General features: G+C 54.0%; 1 protein-coding gene across 2 annotated transcripts; it reads right to left on the reverse strand.

The window, feature by feature from the left end:
* Positions 1–14863: 14863 nt before the first annotated feature.
* Positions 14864–19801, reverse strand: TMEM59L (transmembrane protein 59 like). Of its 2 annotated transcripts, none has more exons than XM_061188622.1 (8): positions 19584–19801; positions 18514–18673; positions 18319–18428; positions 17021–17086; positions 16365–16467; positions 15942–16059; positions 15723–15840; positions 14864–15480 (listed from the first exon to the last, which is right to left on the reverse strand). In XM_061188622.1, the coding sequence occupies exons 1-8, from the start codon at positions 19743–19745 to the stop codon at positions 15352–15354; spliced, it is 966 nt and encodes a 321-aa protein (XP_061044605.1). In that variant the 5' UTR covers positions 19746–19801; the 3' UTR covers positions 14864–15351. The 2 variants fall into 2 exon arrangements, with proteins under 2 accessions (XP_061044605.1, XP_061044603.1); XM_061188620.1 differs by having other exon boundaries at positions 17021–17173.
* Between the last annotated feature and the right edge of the window lie 605 nt (positions 19802–20406).

The following is a 20406-nucleotide window of genomic DNA, read 5'->3' on the forward strand; positions in this document are numbered from 1 at the left end:
GCTAGTGACGGGAACCGCGCGCGCCGGCCCGGGAGACTAAGTCTCGGGGGGTGGGGAGGGGCCTGCTCTGAGGAGGGGCGGGGCCCTAGGCGAGGGGCGGGGCCGGGTCTGAGGAGGAGGCGGGTCCTGGGCCGCGAGGGGGCGGGGTCTGCAGATGGGCGGGGCGGGCAAAGGCAAGTGCCGGTTCAGCTGGAGGAGAGGGGGGTGGGGCCTGGGGAGAGGGGCGGAGTCTGGGACGAGGTTCGGTCGTGGGTCTGAGGAGGGACGGGAGACTGGTGGGACAGGGACAAGGGGCGGGGGGCATGGTCTACGGAGGGACGTGGCCCGAGTAAGGGGAGGGACCTGTCTGGGAGAGACTGGGCAGAGGAAACCTGTGCGTGTGGGGGCGTGGCCTGGGGGGGCGAGGAGTGAGGCGAGGGTGGGACGCAGCAAGGAGTAGGGGCAGCCCGACGGTTAAGTGCTGCACTTCAGGAGCGGGGTTGGCTCTGGGAAAGGGGAGCGGCGGAGGCGAGCCGAGATGAGAGGAAGGACATGGAGAAACTGGTCGAAGAAATCTGAGAACACCCCCCCCCCTCTCCTTCCAGGGTCACTCCCTCCCCAAGACCTCCCTCAGACTCAGGAATTCACCTGGTGCCCAGGCCTCAGACTTCCAACCCATCTTTGGGTCCCAACCCTCCCCCATCTTCCCAGAGCCTCCTCTCTCACATCCAAGAACCTCCACCTTCAGATTCCAATCATCTGCCCTCAGATCCCCATACCTCCTGCTTCACCCTCAGTTCTGGTTCCCATACCCCCAAACCCCTGCCCTCAAGTTATCTCCTCCATCCTCCACTCAAATCCCAACTCCACTCCCCCAAATCCTTGCCCACAGACCCTTCAAACCCACACTTACACCCCCAAAGTCCATTCCACCAGACCCAACCCCCTTGGACCTCCCAGCTCCAGTGCCACAAACACCCCAGTCTTCAGCCAGGGCGCGAAGTCCTGTATCTGTTTCCTTCCTTTTTCTCTTTGTTCTTCCTTGTTGCCTCCCTTTCCTCTCCTCCCTTCTGGACCCCATGGAGCCCGGAGCCAAGAAGGTAAAGTTTCCAGAACCTTTGAGGCCACCCCCCACCCCACCCCCAACCCACTGAACGCCTAGAATCTTCACCCTGGAAGGATCCAAGCTTCCAGGATTTTCTCTCCAGCCTTGAACCCATTTATTCTTTCACCTTCTGAGTTGGAAAACCCTCCCTTGTGCAGCCTCAGACAGGGTCCAAGGGTCGAAATGGGGCTCAGAGCCTTCCTGCAGTCAGCGCTGGGGAAGGGGGGTGGACATGGGGCTGGAGGGCCCAGAGGAGGAAGCAAGGGGCCTCCCTGGGTGGGCTCCTTCAGGTAGAACCAGACGCAACTGATCAATCTCCAGCAGAGGGTCAGGTACACAGTAGGTACTCAATCATTTGTGTAAAATGCTCAGGACACTGAAAGTTGATAGATACCAGGTGCTGAAGGGCCCTGCTAACTCCTCCAGCACACAATAAGCGCTCGATAAATATTGAATGTGTGAGAGCATGAGCAGCTCACGTTCCGGCTAGCTCTGCACACATCCCCTCACCTGCCTGTGGTCTGCCTGCCACTTGAGCCTTTGTTCCGGACGAACCATATGCAGGCATCAAACCCCGCTCAGCAGAGACCTTCAGCTCACACGCCCGACACGTACAGCTGTAGTCAATGGCATCCATATGCACCCACACTTCATAAACACCCAGATTTGACCCACATGTCAGACACACAGTCAAAGATAAGCAAGAAGAGGTTCACTGGGCCCCTGGCTGTGTGCTTACACGTAGCACACTGCAGACACGTGGTCTGTGGACACACTAGTGACTTCAAGATCACATTGCACAGGACAGCCAGTGCAAAGGCCCTGAGGTAGCATGCCTGCAGTGTTGCCTGGTGGGGGAAAGTGAGGGAGAGGGAGAGGGAAGGAGAAGATGAGGTGGGCAGCCACGAGGGGTGGTCTAGGTCATGGAGGACCTTGTGGACCACTGTGGAGGCATTTTCCCTGTGTGAAATGGGGGGGGGGGCTGGTGAGCAGAGGGAGTATAACCAACACTGACAGTTGGAGGCAATATCTTGACTTAGAGACATTACTTAGGTGGCAAGATTTCCTGGCCAAAAGATGATGCTCATCCCAGGGTGGTGGCCAGGGAGGAATGGGAGGCAATCCTTGCCAGGATGTACTTTGCAGGTGGAGCCAACAGGTGATACAGCAGATGGGATGTCGGGGGGCAGGCAGAGCGAGGCCAGGGATCCCCCCCAGGGTTCCTGGCCTGAGCCCGACGGGCTGCAATACCTGGAATGCGTCACGGGCAGGTGGGGACAGAGAGGACCCAGGAAGGTTACTGCACACAGTCATCCAATAATGATGACCTATGGTCTGGCAGAGCCCACAGGCAGAGACATGGCAGGCAGCGTCTGCAGGCCTGGCCGCCATCTGGCCCACAGCTGGCACAGCTCTCCCAGAGGCAAGGGCCTCACCACCTGCTCCCCGCTCCAGACCAGCTGTGGGACTCATGGCCCCAGGTTGGAGCTGGGAGGCCTCCTTATAACCCCCAGGTGTTACAGAGGAGGAAATTGAGGCCTGGGGGATAGGAGATGCCTTGCTTTCCTACAGCCTCATGCTGGGGCCTCATCCACCCTGTCTGCCCTTCACCATTGAGTGGCCTCAGAGCAAGCTGCTGACACTCGGGCGCCTCCTTCTGCTTCTCTATGAACTAGAGAGGTCACCATCAAATAAATTCTCACAATCTTTGCTATTACCCTTAGTTGTGCATCAACTTCTTATGAGCCTCAAGGCCTTGAGTGGGTTGCTCCAGCTCTACACATCAGTTTTCCCATCTTTAAAATGTCCTTGTGGGACAGAGCAGAAGCCAGGATAAAATAAACAATGTACAGTGCTCAGGGCCACTCAGGTAGTAGATCCTAACTCCATGCCAGCTGTGGGCATTTCCCCTCTCCCACACTCACTCTTCGACCCCCAGCCCTGCTTGATTTTTCTCTCTATCTAACAAACTCTGTATTTTAGGTTTCCTTTTTTTAAAATTGAGATATAATTCCCATGCCGTAAAATTCACCATTGTAAAGTGTACAGTTCAATGGCATTCAGTGCATTCATGATGTCATGCAATCAGCACCTCTATCTAGTTCCAAAACATTTCCATCACCCCAAAAGGAAACCCCATCCCCGTTACCTGTCACTCTCTGTTCCCACTCCCTCAGCCCCTGACGATCACTAATCTGTTTTCTGTCCCTATGGATTTACCTATTCTGAACATTTCATATAAATGGAATGACATGTGTCCTTCTGGGTCTGGCTTGTTTTATTTTATTCGGCATAATGCTTTTGAGGTTCATCCACATTGTAGCATGTGTCAGTGCTTCATTTCTTTTTATGACTGGGTAATATGCCATAGTATGGGGATTTCCCTGGCAGTCCAGTGGTTAAGACTCTGAAATTCCACTACAGGGGGTGTGGGTTTGATCCCTGGTCGGGGAACTAAGATCTCACATGCCGTGCAGCGTGGCCAAAAAAAAAAAAAAAAAAAATTCCACAGTATGGATGGACCACATTTCGTTTATTCATTCATCCATTGATGGACATTTGGGTTGTTCCTCTTTTGGCGATTGTGACTAGTGTTGCTGTGAACATGCGTATACAAGCATCTTTCAGAGTCCCTGTGTTCAATTTTGGGGGGGCACATAGCTAGGAGTGGAATTGCTGGATCACAGGTTAGCTCTATAAGGAATTTTTTGAGGAACTGTCTCGCATTTTCTTTTCTTTTCTTTTTTTTTTTTTTTGGCCTCATGGCATGCGTGGCTTGCAGGATCTTAGTTCCCCAATCAGGGATTGAACCCGGGCCCTCGGCAGTGAAAGTGCAGAGTCCTAACCACTGGACCACCAGGGAATTCCCTGCATTTTCTTTTCTTCCTTATCCTCTGTCATCTCCTCAAGGGATGGGAACTCTGTTTTCTTCCTGGCCACTCCACAGAGCCCTGGGCAGCACCCAGAATGTTAAGTAAATACACGATGCATGAACAAATCAATGTGACTCTTGGCTGAACAATAACTCTTAGGTTCTCTGGGATCTCAATTTCCATATCTGTGAAATGCGAATGGACTCAATCCTTCCCTTGGTAAGAATTAGTCCTGGGCTTCCCTGGTGGCGCAGTGGTTAAGAATCCACCTGCCAATGCAGGGGACACGGGTTCGAGCCCTCGTCCAGGAAGATCCCACATGCCGCGGAGCAGCTAGGCCCATGGGCCACAACTACTGAGCCTGCACTCTAGAGCCCGCAAACCACAACTACTGAGCCCACGCGCCACAACTACTGAAGCCCATATGCCTAGAGCCTGTGTTCCGCAATGAGAAGCCACCACCATGAGAAGCCCATGCACTGCAACAAAGAGTAGCCCCTGCTCGCCGCAACTAAAGAAAGACTGTGCACAGCAACGAAGACCCAATGCAGCCAAAAATAAAATAAATTAAAAAAAAAAAAGAAAGAAAAGAATTAGTCCCCCTTCCTCCAAAAAAGCTGTGAGCCTGACACTCAGATGTCCACAGTGTAAGCACCATGGGCTGCTAAGTCTCCCCAAGCAAACAATCACCAATTCTGCATTTCTTCCTCCCAGTGCTGCCTCCACAGATGCTCAATGGCCGGAACCTGAACAGCAGAGAAGGTCAAGTGCAGAGATGGGGAGGGGCTCCTGCAGTTACACAGCAATGGCTTTGGGCTCTGCGCCTTAAGGAGTGGGCTGTCTGGGAGGCTGAGACAGAGCCAGTTCTGGGGAGCCCCACCTCAGTTGGAGCACTGGGGGCAGACGCCATTCCACAGCCAGGCAGGGCCAGGACTGCTGCTTAGAGGTGAGCCAACCCCAGGGGACCTCATGTAGAGTGGGCAAAGGAGGCCCCAGTAACTGATCCCTAGTGGGAGTGGGCTCTGGGCAAGGGGAGGAATCCCAGCTTCCCCCGTTGTTACTATTAATAACATAGTAGCCACTATGGACCAAGTGTTGTGACATGTCCTCCCAGAAGCTTCTTCCTATGAGCCAGGGGTCCTGGTAGCTCCCCAGGACCAAAGTCACATGTGAGTGTCCGGCAGAGCCCAGCCTCAAGCCAGATCCAAATCTCACCTCATTTCAAATCTACACTCTTCACAGCTGACTCATCCCCTCTCAGCCTCAGTTTTCTCATCTTTAAAATTGGCGTACACCCAAGGGAAGTGAAATCGGGTGTTTAAACAAATACACATGCACACATGTTCACAGCAGCATTAGTCACGACCGCCAAAAGGAGGAAACAGCCCAAGTGTCCATCAAGTGACGAATGGATAAGCAAAATGTGGTCCGTTCATACAATGGACTATTACTCAGCCATGAGAAGGAATGAAGCTCTGACACAGGCTATAACGTGGAAGAACCTAGAAAATATGCCGAGTGAAGGAAGCCACACACAAAAGGTCACCTTTTGTATGATTCCATTTATATGAAATGTCCAAAACAGGCAAATCCATAGAGACAGAAAGCAGATTAGTGGTTGCCAGGGGCTGGGGGAGGGGGGGTGAGGAGTGGCTGCTAATGGGAACAGGGCTTCCTTTTGGGAAAAATGGAAATGTTCTGAACTAAACAGAGGTGATGGTTGCACAATATCGTGAATGTACTAAATGTCACTGAATTGTTCACTTTAAAATGGTTAATTTTAGGGAGTTCCCTGGTAGTCTAGTGGTTAGGATCTGGTGCTTCACTGCCAAGGGCCTGGGTTCAATCCCTGGTCGGGGAACTGATATCCCTCAAGCTGCGCAGCGAGGCAAAAAAAAAAAAAAAAAAAAAAGGTTAAGTTTACATTATATGAATCTCACTTCAGTGGAAAAAAAAAAGGGGAGGGGCATAGAGACCACTTCCTTCCAGGATTGTGAGCAGGGCTCAGTGACAAATAAACACAGTTGCCCTTGATCTTCTTCTCTCTCGCTGTCGCCCCAACCGGCCTCACTGCAGCGCCCCCTTGAAGTCAGATCTGCACCGGGTCCACCTTCTCTAACTTTACCTGCCGTCTAGAACGTTTCCTGCCTGGGTCGCCCTCCCGGCCCACCACCATAGCTATACCTCCTAAGATCGTACTGGGTACTCGGTGACCTCCAGACTTTGACCCTCATCCTCACAACAACCTTGCAAAGTGGGGAAAGTGAGACTCAGAGAGTGGAAGCGTCCTGCCAAGGCTCAGGAGCTGGAAATGGAACCCCCAATCTCCGACCCCGAGGCTATGCCCTCTCCAGCACCCCATGCTGACTCCCTCTCCTCCTTTTCTTCAGGCATTCAATGAGCACTTATTGACAGCCTCCTATGCCCCAGACCCTGTGATGGGCACGGAGTACATGCTCCAGACAAGGCTGAGACGGCCCTACCCCCAGGAGAACAGTCTCTCTGGAAAGAAATTGAACAAATGCCCTCACTGTACTGGGTTGAATGGTGTCCCCCCAAAGACATGTCCACCTGGAACCTCGAAATATGACCTTTTTTGGAGTAAGAGTCTTTGCAGATATAATTAAGGTAAGGATCTCGAGATGAGATTATCCTGGATTGGGTGAGGGAGTTAAATCCAATGACTGGTGACCCTAGAAGAAGAGGTAAATCCAAACAGAGAGAAGGCCATGTGAAGATAGAGGCAGAGATTGGAGTGATGTGGCCACAAGCCAAGGAATGCCTGGAGCCACCAGAAGTTGGACGAGGCAGGGAAGGATCCTCCTCTAGAGCCTCCAGAGGGAGCACAGCTGCCAACACTTTGATTTCAGACTTCTGGCATGGCAGAAGGGCTGGTCAGTGTGGTCCTGTGCACCCTCCCATGTTCTTCAAACCCACCACAGGTCTCTTCCTCCAGGAAGCCTTCCTGGCTGCTCAGCAGAGATCCCGTTTCCCCTCTGCCTAGTCTGGCTGCCTAGCCTGTGTCCAGATTGGGGCCTTGCCAGGCTTCCAGCCTCTTGAATCCAGCATTGACTGGCAGCAAATCTGTCAGTGAATGAATGAATGAATGAATAATATTTTCTTGTGCTGGCTCTGCTCTGGGTTTCCTTAGTTGCTTCCAGCCTTGCAGCTCTCTTGGGCCTCCCAGTGTCCCCATTATCACCCCAGAACCCAGCCCCCACCGGCTTCTCCTACCGGGGGAGAGGGTCCCCACTCCGAGCTCCCTGTGTGTGACTTCTTCTAGAGAAGAGCAGAAAAACCCAACATTGAAGACAGATGGAGCCGAGTTTGCACCTTCTCTGCAATTTTTTTTTTAAGTTACCATTTACAGAGTGTTTTCAATGCCCAGAACTGTGCATTCTCGTGTATTCTCACCACACCTCTGAACAGTTATTAGTGTCCCCATTTTAGAGATGGAGAAGCAATGGCTCTTACGCTCAGCTGGTGGGAATGTCAATTGGTACAACCACTTGGGACAGCCGTTTGGCAATATTTGCTAAAAGGGAGTATTTGTACACTCTGTGGCCTAGCAATTCCATCCGTGGGCATTTTACGAGTGTCCTGGGGCTGCCACAACAAATGACCACAAACGGATGGTTTAAAACAGAAATTTACTCTCTCACAGTTCAAGAGGCCAGAAGTCCGAAATCAAGAAGTTGGCAGGGTTGGTTCCTTCTGAGGGCTCCGAGGGAGAATCATGCCTCTCTCCCAGCTTCTGGTGTTGTCTGCCATTTTTGGCGTCCCTTGACTTGCAGCTATATCACTCCAATCTCTGCCTCTGTCTTCACGTGGCCTTCTTCTTGTGTCTCTCTGCGTATTCATTTCTGTCACTTACCAAGACACTCTCATTGGATTTGGGGCCCACACTAATCCAGTTTGATCTGGATTCTTAGCTAAATTCCATCTGCAAAGACCCTATTTCCAAACAAGGTCACATTCTGAGGTTCCAGGTAGACATGAATTGGGGGGGATTTGGGGCACCACTCAACCCACTACAGGTATCCATCCAACAGAAAGGAGGACAGGGATTCACCAAAATATGTAAACATAAATGGTCATAGCAGCCCCAAACTGGAAACAGCCCAAAGGTTCATCAACAGGTTGATGGATAAACAGACAACGACATGTTCAGTGGTGGAATACTATGCAACAAGGAAAAAGAATGACCCACTGCTACATGTATCCCACAAGGGATCTCACCAACACTAAGCAAAAGAAACAAAAAGGACACATGTTGTGATTCCATTTATGTGAAATTCACAAACAGGCCTCACTAATCTGTGGTGACAGAGGTTGGGCCAGGGGGCCACCTGGTGGGGATCATCAGGGAGGCAAATCAGTGACCACAAAGGGACACGGGGCCTTGGGGTGATGGAAATGTCCTATATCTTGATTATGGGGCAACAGGGGGGATTACATTTGTCAAAACTCATTGAGCACTTAACATGGCTATATTATTAAACGTAAAGTTTGCCTCATTAAAGCTGATTTAATAAACAAAAATAGGGAGTTCCCTGGTGGCCTAGTAGTTAAGATTCTGGGCTTTCACTGCCGTGGCCCAGGTTCAATCCCTGGTAGGGGAACTGAGATCCTGCAAGCTGCATGGCGTGGCAAAAAAACAAAAACAGAACAAAACAGAAAAACAGGTTGGGGCTTCCCTGGTGCACAGTGGTTGGGAATCCGCCTGCCAATGCAGGGGACATGGGTTCGAGCCCTGGTCCGGGAAGATCCCACATGCCGCGGAGCAGCTAAGCCCGTGTGCCACAACTACTGAGCCTGCGCTCTAGAGCCTGCATGCCACAACTACTGAAGCCCGCGCATCTAGAGCCCGTGCTCCGCAACAAGAGAAGCCACCGCAATGAGAAGTCAGTGTACCACAACGAAGACTAGCCCCGACTCGCCGCAACTAGAGAAAGCCCGCGCGCAGCAACGAAGACCCAATGCAGCCAAAAATAAATTAATTAACTAATTAATTTTTTAAAAAAGCAGATCGGATGGAGCCAAGGGGACAGAGGTCAGATGTGGGGCTGCCTCTGGGAAGTGACTGGAAGGGGGTACAAGGGAGCCCCTGGCGGCTGGCGGGTACTCTGTATTTGGGTCACAGGAGTGTTACCATTCATTGGGCTGCACAGTAAAAATTGGTGCACCTTGCTGTTTGTAAGTTACATTGGATCGAAAAGAAAAAACCTGGGGCTCAGAGAGGTAAGTAACTCACCCAAGGTTCCAGCAGGATAGTGTGAGAGCTGCCTACCCTGGAGCTCTCATCACCACCTCCTGGTCTCATCACGCCCTCTCTCCATTCAATCAACAAGCACTTATTATGCACCTGCTATGCACCAGGGGCTAGGGATTCAACTGTAAGCACACCAGACCCGATCCCTGCCTTTCATGTTCCAGAATATTCTGGAATATATATTCTAATGGGAAGGACAAACCTGAGACATACAAACCAATCAATGGCCAAGACCTTTCCAGATGTGATCATTGCCATGAAGGCAATGGGCTGAGAGTGACCGAGGGGGGAAGGACTGCTTTAACCAGGAGGTTGGGGAGAGCCTCTTTGAGAAGGTGATGTCCCAGCTTTAATAAAGCAGGAGACAGAATGTTCTAGGGTGTTCTGGGACATTCCAGAACATTGTGGAAGGGCCCAGAATGTTCCAGAATATTCCAGGTGGAGGTAATGTGTATGGATCAAGCCGGGTGCCTGAAAGAGCCTGAGGGACAGAGATGAGACCACATTGGCTGGGTTGACATGGGCAAGGCTTGGAGCTGGGAGGGAGAGTGTTGACAAAGATGTATTGAGAGCAGTGTGTGGGACACAGCTGTGACCGAGACTGCTCCAGTGTCGCATCTGGCAGAGGGAACATTTATTAAACCAATCATCACACAAGCAAAGAAGCAATAACTTAATTGTCAACATGATAGAGGCTTGAGCTGGGGCGTAGTGATTTAGGGGGGCTGGGCTGAGCCATGAGATCAAGGAGGGACATTCGGGCTGAAAAGTTGGCTAGGAAGAGAACAGAGCCTTCCAGCCAGAGGGAACAGACTGTGTGGGGACCGTGAGGAGGGAGCGTACCAGGAGCCACTTGGAACCTGGTGGGACTGGGTGTGAAGGGGGTGGTGGGCAGCATCACGTGACACAGGACCCCTGGAGACTTCAGTTTCCCTGTTGGGTTCACACCTGGCCCCAAGCAGGGACTTAAGCAATCCTCAGCTGGGATCTGGTCTGCACCTGCCCCCCTCACAGAAGAGAAAGACATGAGTCCCCATTCTTCCCTCCAAGATCTTACAGAGTGTCTCCAGGGACGCCTCCCTCCCTCCCTTCCCACCCCTAGGCCCAGAACTCAGGCCTGTCGCCAGGGAACCAGGACTGCAGGTTGCCGTGGCAACTCTCACTACCCAGATACATGGGCGCTCCTGCTTGTTGCCATGACACCAGTCACCCACCCACCTTCCACCAGGCCTGCACTGGGGTATGAGAGGAAGGCGGAGGGAGGGGCAGAGAGGGTGGCATCCCAGATGCCTTGCGGAGCTGGGGGGGAGGGCTGAGGACAGACGAGGAAACTGAGGCTCAGAGAGCTGCAGCAAGTCAGGACTTATCTGTGAGTAAGCTCTGTGGGGCCCTGCCCCTGGGAGGAGCCTCTGATGGAGGTGAAGGGCTCTCTCTCTCCTAAGACTCCTGAAGAGTCTTCACTTGGCACTTGGGGCCCCTTCTCCAGTGAAGCCCTCAGAACGGCAAGTTATGTGAGTAGGTATTACTTTCCTCTGAATGTACACACACACCTTCAACACGCATACCCATGCACCTGGAACACACTCCCTTCTCCCCGGATTCTACCCATCCTTCAAAGCCCAGTTCAGCTGCCACCTCTTTCAGGCAGCCACCAGCTTGGAAGGGAATCCTCTCTCACCTCCACACATCCACAGGGCTCACAGTTTCTACCCGCACCATATGGCATTACGCATTCCACAACTATGAGGGATCTGATCTGGGCCCAACCCTGGGCTGTTCACTGGGGTTTCAAGAACTAATGCACTAGGGACTTCCCTAGTGGCGCAGTGATTAAGAATCCGCCTACCAATGCAGGGGACGCAGGTTCGAGCCCTGGTCCAGGAATATCCCACGTGCTGCAGAGCAGCTAGGCCCGTGCGCCACAACTGCTGAGCCTGCACTCTGGAGCCCGCGAGCCACAACTACTGAGGTTGCGTGCCACGCTACTGAAGCCCACGCGCCTAGAGCCCGTGGTCCGCATCAAGAGAAGCCACCGCAATGAGAAGCCCACGGCACCGCAACCAAGAGTAGCCCCTGCTCACCGCAACTAGAGAAAGCCCGTGCGCAGCAACGAAGACCCAACGCAGCCAAAAATAAATAAATTAATTAATTAATTTTTAAAAAATAATTAATGCACTAGGGAATTCCCCAGCAGTCCTGTGGTTAGGACTTAGTGCTCTCACTGCCAGGGGCCCTGGTTCAATCCCTGGTCCGGGACCTAAGATCCTGTAAGCCATGAAGCAAGGCCAAAAAAAAAAAAAAGATTTAATGCACTAGACACACAGCAGCATACAAACAAAAGTCTCTGCCCTTGCAGCTCAGTCTTGAGAGAGGGGAGGGAGGACAAAGAGACAGGGATCAGTCACAACTTTTCAGTTCCAAGGAGCCCAACACAAACTGGCTTAAGCCAAAAAATCAAGGACAAGATGGCTTCAGGCACAGCTTGATCCAGGACTTCCAGCAAAGGCATGAAGATACCGTCTCTTTCCATCCCTCTAGCTTCAGACTGACATTCTCCCAGCTCAACAACCCCACTTAACAGGGCATGTCTCTCTCCCAATAAATCCCACCAATACCAGAGGAAGCTTGGGTCATGCTGCTCAACTTCCCCTGAACCACATAGCTTTGATCAAACCAAACCAGAGTTCTGTTAGAAAGGAAGATGAGGGTGACAGGTGACAGGTAGATTCCTACCAAGTCTATGATGGTGTTCTGAGCAGAAGGAGCAGCTACAGCAAAGGTCTGGAGGCTGGAACATTGACGTCCCTTATGTCTTCAGACTAAAAGTTTGGAGGAACATAAGAGGTGGTGGCTGCCAGCTTGGTGAGGATGAAAAGCCCTTAAAAGGTAAGCAGACCATTGTAAAGCAATTATACTTCAATAAAGATGTTTTAAAAAAAAAAAAAGGTAAGCAGAGGAGGTACTTCCCTGGTGGTCCAGTGGGTAAGACTCTCACGTGCATGCCGCAACTAAGAGTTCACATGCCACAACAAAAACAAAAAAATCCCACATGCCACAAGTTAAAAAAAAAAGAAAGAAAAGGTAAGCAGAGGAAATTAGGTGGTGTCCGAGGGCAACAGGGAGCTTGTAGGAGAGGGACAAGGTCAGACTCCGTGAAGAGAGTGGACTTGACTGGGTGAGGCTGCTTCTGGGGTCTGAGAGGGAAACAGGGAGACACCCAAGCAAAAATAATTACTGGTCACCTGCTCCATGCCAGGTCACATGTGAGACCCTAGGGAGCTGCCTTCATGGAGCTCATAAAATTATGTTAAAGGAGGCTGACATTGAAGCAAATAATTATTAATCGACTGTAAATGTGGTAAGCACAGGGAAGACGAACAGGGAGCTGAACATGGGTATAACAGGGGATGCTGGCCCAGTCTGGGGTGGTGGGGATGTCTTTGGTTGAGGAGGAACCCTTTTTGTTGAGAACTTTGGTAGAACAGGGCTTTGAGGGTGTTCCTGGCAGAGGGAGATGCGAGTGTAAAGGCCCTGGGGCTGGAAGGAACAAGGTAGGTTCGAGGGATCCAGAAAGAACCCATGTCAGCAAGGGACAAAGCCTCTGTAGAAGCAGTTGGAGATGCTAATTGGGCCAAGTCATGGGGGTCCTTGTTGGTTCATGTGGATATTTGGGCTCCTCATGGCAGCACTAGACCCCAGAATGGGGTGATGTCTAGGATCAGATTTGCTTTATACCAACAGCTCCCCGGCTGCTGCCTTTAGCTGGAGGGTGGCTGGAGGGGAAGCAGGGAGCTCTGAGAGGAGATGGGCACATTTGTTGGGCAAGAGATGATGGCAGCTTGGACCTCAGCTGTTGCCATGGAGATATAGAGAAGCATGTGGGCTGGAGGCTGAGAGGACAGGCCCTGCTGATGGGATAAGGTGGAGGGAGGACAAAGAAAAATCAAGACGCCACCCAGCTGTCTAGAGCCATTGAAATGGGGAGGCCAGAGGCAGGGCAGGTCTGCAGGGGAAAGGACGGCCAAGGTCCCCTTTGAGCTGGGCTGAGGAATTACGGTAATCATTTAAATAGATAATGGTGATAATTGCACAACATTGCAGATGTACCTAATGCCACTGAATTGTACTCTTAAAAACTGGCTAAAATGGCAAATTTTATGTGATGCATATTTTTTACCACCACGAAAAAATAGAGGAAAAACCTTAAATGTACATCAACTCAAACTAAAGAACCAGGAAACACAGTCCTTGAGTCGCACTAGCCAGGGCTCTGCAACACCATGTGGCTGGGGGTGGCGCAGACAGAATGTTTCCATCATCACAGAATGTTCTACTGGGCAGCTCTGGCCTGCCATCACTTCTCACCTCTGCCCAGGTCTTATTTCCTGGTGACGTTCCCGGGGCTGCTCTGAAACCCCACACTGGGCCCAGAAATGTACTCAGGGGCCTAAATTGCCTTTATGTTGAATCCTGATGCTCTTGATATCAGGCAGGGTCCTGGCAGCAAGCAGGAGCCAGTCAGAATGGACGATTCAGGAGAGCAGTAATAAAGGGGATATTTACAAAGGTGCAGCAGGGTTGGGTAACTGACATGGGGTGGTGCAGCACACAGGATGGGCAACAGTGGGGAGCTGTTAACACGCCCAGGCTGAAGGCTCACTTGGTGGAGTTGTGGCATTGGGTTGGAGGATGCAGGGAGGGAAACAGGGAGAGAAACCCCCGACTTCTCACTCCTCATTCCTTCCACCTCCTGCTGGTGGCCCCCCGGCTGACTCTAGGAGAGGCTGAGGGCCCAAGTGAATCAACCTCCCGGGACACAGGGCGGGGTGAAGGGTGGCGGGGCAGATAATCAGCCCCACTCAGCTCTCTCTAACTCACCTTCCCCCAACCACTCACCCATCACCCACAGGCCTCCATCAGCCCTTGGAAACCTCTGCCACATTGACCACCATGTCCCTCATCCCAAACTCTTCCCAGGAGATGCAGCCTCCACCAGCCAAGAATCTCTGGTTGCCAGCAACAGAAACAACTCTAGCCTACTTAACCAAAAGATATATTGGGAGGATCTTGGGGAGTCTGCAGAATGGACAGGAAGGATGGAGTGTCATGGCTGTGGCCTCATCAGGGTGGGCTGTTCCTGTCCTACAAGACTCCTCTTGAATGCAAAGTGCAGGAAAGAACGCCAAGTCTGGACCTCTTGCGTAAGGAAGGGGAAAGAACCTGTGGACAGGACCCTGAGACTGCCCCCAACGGGGCAGAGCTCCATCCCCAAAAGAAAGGCGGATGGAAGCCAGGTGGCGACAAAACTAACAAATGTCCTCTTCAAGATGTGACCTGTCCATTTCACAGGAGCCACATGGAGGCCCAGGAAGGGGCACTGACCCACCTGGGCCAGGCAGGTGGCACAAGCCGCTTATCCAGAGTCACCCCTAGTTGGGAATGTGATGTGCACTGGGTAGCAGAGGGGCTGTCCTTCCAGGTGTCAGCTGGTTCTCACCACTCAAGCCACGGGGAGTTCCCGAAGTTCCCCTCCCCCATCTCAGAAAGGGCCTGGTGGGCAGGGGTCATGGACACGCTCAGGCCACTCCCCAGGAGGCAGGTGGAAAGACCAACAGAAGCAGGCTCAGTCCAAGATGGGTTTTATATACATGGTTTATTCCTCCCGACCCCCATGCTGCAACTCCCAGCATGGAGCTACCCACCACCTCCTCTCTTGGGGGGGCCTTCTCTCACGAGGCTACATCTCCGGTGGTGGGGTGGGGAGAAAGGGGGAAGCCCTAGAACAAAGCGGCTCCCCTGTGGCCTCAGCCCCCCAGAGAGGGGAGAAAGGAGGAAGGAGGAAGGCAGCACAGAACTGGGGTTGAAATACTCAAGAAGCTACACGATAGAAGACAAAGGTAACACACTCTGGGGAAGGGGGGTGTGGAGGAACCAAGGTCAGATCCCGCCCCCCAGCAGGGGCATGGCAACCCCAGGATGGGGGGGAGGGGGGGAGGGGCAGGACTGGGGAGAGAAGAAGAATCTGGGGAGAGGAGGAGCCCAAGGACCGTCCCACCCTGACCCGGACCTCTAGGCAACGAGCAAGTGAGACCCAAGGAGCTCCTGAACTTGGCAATGGAGGCCTACAGCTTGGTCAGGTCCAGCTTCAGCTTGTAGGGCGGGGGGTTGTCTGCAAAGGCATGCGACGGGGGAGGGTACAGGGGCCAGTCTGGCTCTACCATAAAGCCCTTGTGTTGCTCCAGAGACAGGGGCTGCAGGGGGAGGAAGAGGGAGCGAGGGCTATGAGTCACCAACCTGGCAAGTCCTTCCCACCCCTGATCTGAAGTCGCCCCTACTAAGGGTGGGAGTTGTTTCCCCCATTTCATAAGGGAGTGAAGAAACTTGCCTAATGTCATGCAGCAAGTCAGGGGTCCCTGCCTCCATGGGAGAGGGGGTAGCCCTATCCAGACGAGGGAGCAGTTCTCCTCCCACCCTGCCTGTGGGCCCCGCCCACCTGGAACTTGAGGTGCTGGCCGGGTGCGGTCACCAGGGTGGAACAGCTCAGCCACAGCATCACCAGCACGGAAAGAAAGAGGCAGCAGGCCAGGATCCAGCGAGGAAGCCCAGAGCGCCTGCCCCACCCGGCAGGCACACTCAGTGGCCCTAGTTGGGCCAGATAGTCACTCCCCTCTGGCCCCACCCCCCTCCGCCATCCCCAGGGTTCTGGACCCACCGGGACATGCAACTGAGGAAGTCGTTGTCCTGCAGCTCATCGGACTCCACCTTGGCCTTGCTGCTGGTCTTGACTCGAATCTTGGCCTTCCTTACCTTGTCCAAGGGGCCTACAGGGTCTGAGAGAATAGGTCACCTCTCAGCAGCCTCCAGGCCTTCGCCAAGAGGCGACAGCAGCCATGGAGAACAGAAAGGAGGCCAGGACCTGGGGCAACGGGGCATTGGGTCCTGGAATAAATCAGAACCCTGAAAGATGGACCACGGACCCCTGGGAGATGAACCATGGAACCCTGGGAGATGGACCAAGAAACCCCAGGAGTTGAGAGATGGAAATCCCAATCCTCAAGGGTTCATTTGTCAGGAGAACCCCTTGTGGCAGTGGAGCCACCTGTGGAAGGAACACTGGTCTAGGCTTGGACCTTACCAACATGCACCTCCAAGGCCTCAGGGTGGGATCCCCGCCAGGTCACTTCCACTCGCTGCAGACGGGCCCCCTCGTGCCCCAGGCTCTCTACCACAGGCTGGGTCTGGGCCAGGAACAATACAGCACAGAGAAGCCCTTTAGAAAGGCACCATCTTGGCCCTAGGAGGCACCTCTCTGTGCCCCCTGTAGGTTACATTGTCCCAAGCCCAGCTGGCACCTAGTTCCACTGGGGACAGAGAGGACACCCTCTATGGAGCTGTGGGCTGTGATACCAGGGATGTTGTTCCCTGCTAATGTGGGGCCCTGATTTGTCTTGCTCCTAAAGTAGGGATGTGATCCAGGGCATGCCAATAGAATCACAGGGATTGGCTGAGAGGTTATCACTGACTCAACCAGGGCCAATCAGCTTAGTTAAAACCTCAGAGAGGTTGTCATCTAGAGCCTCAGGCAGCCACCCTGCTGTGAGGAGGGACGTGCTTGCCTGAGAATGAAGCCACCAAAAAGGACAGCAGAGTCCAGCGGTGGAGTGAGACACTGAACCCCTGGATCCAGCTGTGGGATCCAGCTCATCCCATGAGCCAAGAACCAACTCATCCCACCTTCTTACCCTGACCACCCAACCACTACTCTAGTGCGGCCCCTGCCAGAGCCCTCACCTGGAACACCACCACCTTCCCATTGTCAGTCTGCAGGTAGTATGTCCAGGTGGAGGAGACGAAGCCCTGCGCCGAGTTGACAAGGTCATTGCAGAGGGTGGAAAACAAGTCCAGGAGCGAGAGGGCCCCACTTGGAGCTTCCAGGACTTTTCTCTGCCAAGGGGAGGCCCAAGGCACAGAAATGTCACCAATGTAGGGCATTAACCAATGGGAGGGGAGCTGGGAGAATTCATTGTGATCAAAGTTCACTAAGTGGTTTGAGGCAACAGGGCTTCATACAATGAACACAGACCTCAGCACTGCATTTGGCTGACTGTGTGCCCTTGGGAAAGTGGATTGCCCTCTCCGCGCCCTGAAAGGGGGATAATTCTCTTCCCTCGTGGGGTTGCTATGAGATTTCAACTAGACAATGGTACAAGTGCCTAATATGTAGTAGCTGCTATTATTAAAAATGTCACCATCATTGTTCTTATTTTGACAGCAACAGGAGAGAACTCAGAATAGGAAGAAATGATAGTGCACTGTGCTTTTATGAACAGTGAAAGCCTGGAAGGGGTGGAGGAAAATGAGTGAAGAGAGAAAGGGCTTTCTGCGGAATCCCAGCCCATGGGTTTCTGGCTGTGATGAAGGATTTCCTGTGCCTCAGTTTCCCCTGATGCAGCGTTTTCTAGACTCTCTCACAGACTATGATAGATGAGCAGTTATTATTTCTCCCTGGAGTGGGGAGAGGGGTACTACATGTGTGCTTGGGAGGCTGCTCCTCCCTGCACCTCCGTTCTGAGCCACCCCAGATAAAAGTGGCCACTTGTTCATCACAAGGAGAGTGCTTAGACCAGTAGCTGGCATGTAGGTGCTCAGTAGTCAGCTCTTGTGGCACTGAAGATGAGGGAGGTGAGGAGTGGTCACAAGCCCTAGTGGCACTGGCTTTAAATCCCACCTCTGCACAGCCCTGTGTGACCTTGGCCAGTTGCTCTGTGGGCATGAAATCAGGATGACACTGTCTCAGGTGCCTCCGGGTGGCCCAAGGAATGTAGGACAGGCTGAGGTCAGGCCTGGACCAGGACAAATGCTTGCTAAATAATGTAAACGGTGGCTGTTTTGGCGGCAGCGGGGGCGGGGAGGGGGAGTACTTCCCATGTCACAGAGATGACAATTGAGTCTTGAGATGTGAAATGGCTTAATCAAGGACACCCAGTAGGCCCCGAACGGAATGGAGAGCCTCAGAGACGCTGGATGTGAGTGCAGATTTGGGGGGTAGAAGAGGGGGGGCGTGGGGCCACAGGTGGGAGGTCGCCCACCTTCTGCTCCAGCTCAGGCTCGGGCTCGGGCTCTGGCTCTGGATTCTGGCTCCAGCAGCCCTCGCTGCAGGCCTGCTGCTCCGTCTCCTTCACATAGGCCTCCACACAGGCTGCAAGAGGCAGGAGAGGGTGACTGGGGGGACAGCCCTTCCCAGGCCACCTCTCCCCACCCTGGCCCACCTATCCAGCCCTTACCTGCTTCACACTCAGCCTGTGTGGCGTTGGGCTTGGAACTCCTGGCCACGAATCGGCAGATGGAGAAGAGGCGGCAGCCTCGCTCGCAAGCACTGATCAGGACGGCCCTATTATACGCATTCGCTTTCCGGGACTCAGTGGGGTCCTCCTCCAGCTCCTCCTGGAAGCGAAGACGTGGGGCTCAGGCCAGGGGAGGGGCAGGAGGAGGGCAGCGCTGGAAGCCCTCATGTGAGGAGGTAGAAGATTTGATCCCCCCCCCAATCTTCTAAGGGGATTGGGATGAGGTTGGGGAGGAGGCTAAGCATATTCGCAGGGGCTCTTGGCTCTGAGGAGGAGAGAGCGAGAGGGGGCTTGAGAAAGAGAATAAACAATGGAGGTTGCTGGGTTTGGGTAATGGCTGGAAAACTGGGGAAGATGGAGGGAAATGGTCCCCCCCAAGGCTCCAGGGAGGAGGGATTCTCAGGCCTGAAGAACGAGGGGGGGCTCAGAGCTTTTGTCACCCTTCAGGCCTGGGAAAATTGGGATCCGACTGCAGGGGGCATGAGGATAGGAGTGGGGGCTGGTAGCTCGGAGGGGGAGGGAGGAGGATGTGGAAGCTGCTAGGGTAGAGGGGGAGGAGAAGGGGACTGTCAGGCCTGAGGAAAGTGGGGGTTGGGCGCCCCAAGGGTCCTTGCGCAGCAGTGTGGAGCCAGAACCCTCTAGGTAGCGTCAGGAGCCCCAGTCTCCTCCCTGCCTCAGGCTTGGAGAGACTCCCGCAACACCGAATTCATCGGAAGGACACGCATCCCTAAACCCTCCCCCAACAGAGGGACCCCACGGCCCCTCCCCTGCGGAAGGGACATCCCCATCCTCACCGGAGGGACCCCCGACCCCTGCGCTCACCACCATCGAAGGAACGCCGGCTCTTCCCCCACCAGAGGGACCCACCCCCATTGGAGAACCCCCTTCCCTGACCCCTTCCCCCTCCGAGGAACCCTTGCCTCCCGCTCCGAATGGGGGGAATCGCATCCTCAACCCATCCCCCATTGGAGAGATCTCTGGTCCTCCCGCTGGCGCCGCATGCGCTTCACCTGAGCGGGCTGCGGATTAGGGTAGCGGTCTCGGCACCGCAGCTGGCAGCTCTGCGTGTCCCCGAGCTGCAGGGCGAAGGGGTCGCGGGCAGGCGGTGCGGGGGTGGCGGGCGGAGGCTGCAGCAGCAGCAACAGGAGCGGCATCAGAGCGACCGAAGCCATGGCCAGGCCGGGCGCAAGGAGCGCGGGGGACGCCGGCTCCTGGCAGGCGCGGAGGATGCGGCGGCGGCGGGGACCGGGTAGCTGACGTCACCCGAGCGAGGCAGCCTGGGAAGGGGGGGTGGGGGATGCGGAGAACGGGCGGGGGAGCGGCGCTGCGGCACCGTCAGTGTGCGGGCAGGGCGAGGCAGGTGGATCGTGGCCCCTGCCGTCTGTCCCATCTCGGGGGTCCATGACACCTCCCTAGTATCCACGCACGAGGGATCTCAGCCATCGCTAGGGGCCAAAAGGAAACAAATAGGGTGGTAGGATGGGGGAGAGATCTATTCGCCAGGGAATCAAGGAAGGCCTGCTGGATAGGCAACGTTGGAGCTGGCCACGCGAGGAGGCCGAAGGAACAGCGAGGGCCCTGAGGAGGGGATGAGCTTGCTGGAAAAGGAAGTAGGAGGGCGGTGGTCGTGGCTGGAACCCAGCCAGAGAGTGGAGATGGAGGGTCGTGAGTGTCGCAGAGCTGTGTTAGAGAAGGCCTTCTGAAGGTCTGTGTCATCATCTACTTTGGTACCCTGTCAGAGATCCGGTAACGTGTGCACAGTTTGCCTCCTTTAGGAAGCCCTCCCAGACCCTCCAGGGCTCCCCCAGCCTCTCCTCCCTCTGGCCCAGCCCT

Source organism: Eubalaena glacialis, chromosome 4 (assembly GCF_028564815.1).
Source record: "Eubalaena glacialis isolate mEubGla1 chromosome 4, mEubGla1.1.hap2.+ XY, whole genome shotgun sequence".
NCBI classification, from domain to species: Eukaryota; Metazoa; Chordata; class Mammalia; order Artiodactyla; family Balaenidae; genus Eubalaena; species Eubalaena glacialis.

Bases quoted from the DNA above. Each gene is read 5' to 3' on its own strand.
- TMEM59L (XM_061188620.1), bottom strand. From the start codon at position 19,745: ATGGCTTCGGTCGCTCTGATGCCGCTCCTGTTGCTGCTGCTGCAGCCT. The intron at 18,674-19,583 runs GTGAAGCGCATG...CTTCGCTTCCAG, and splicing joins CTAATCCGCAGCCCGCTCAG to GAGGAGCTGGAGGAGGACCC. The intron at 15,481-15,722 runs GTGGGCGGGGCC...CTCCCCCTGCAG, and splicing joins GCCAGCACCTCAAGTTCCAG to CCCCTGTCTCTGGAGCAACA.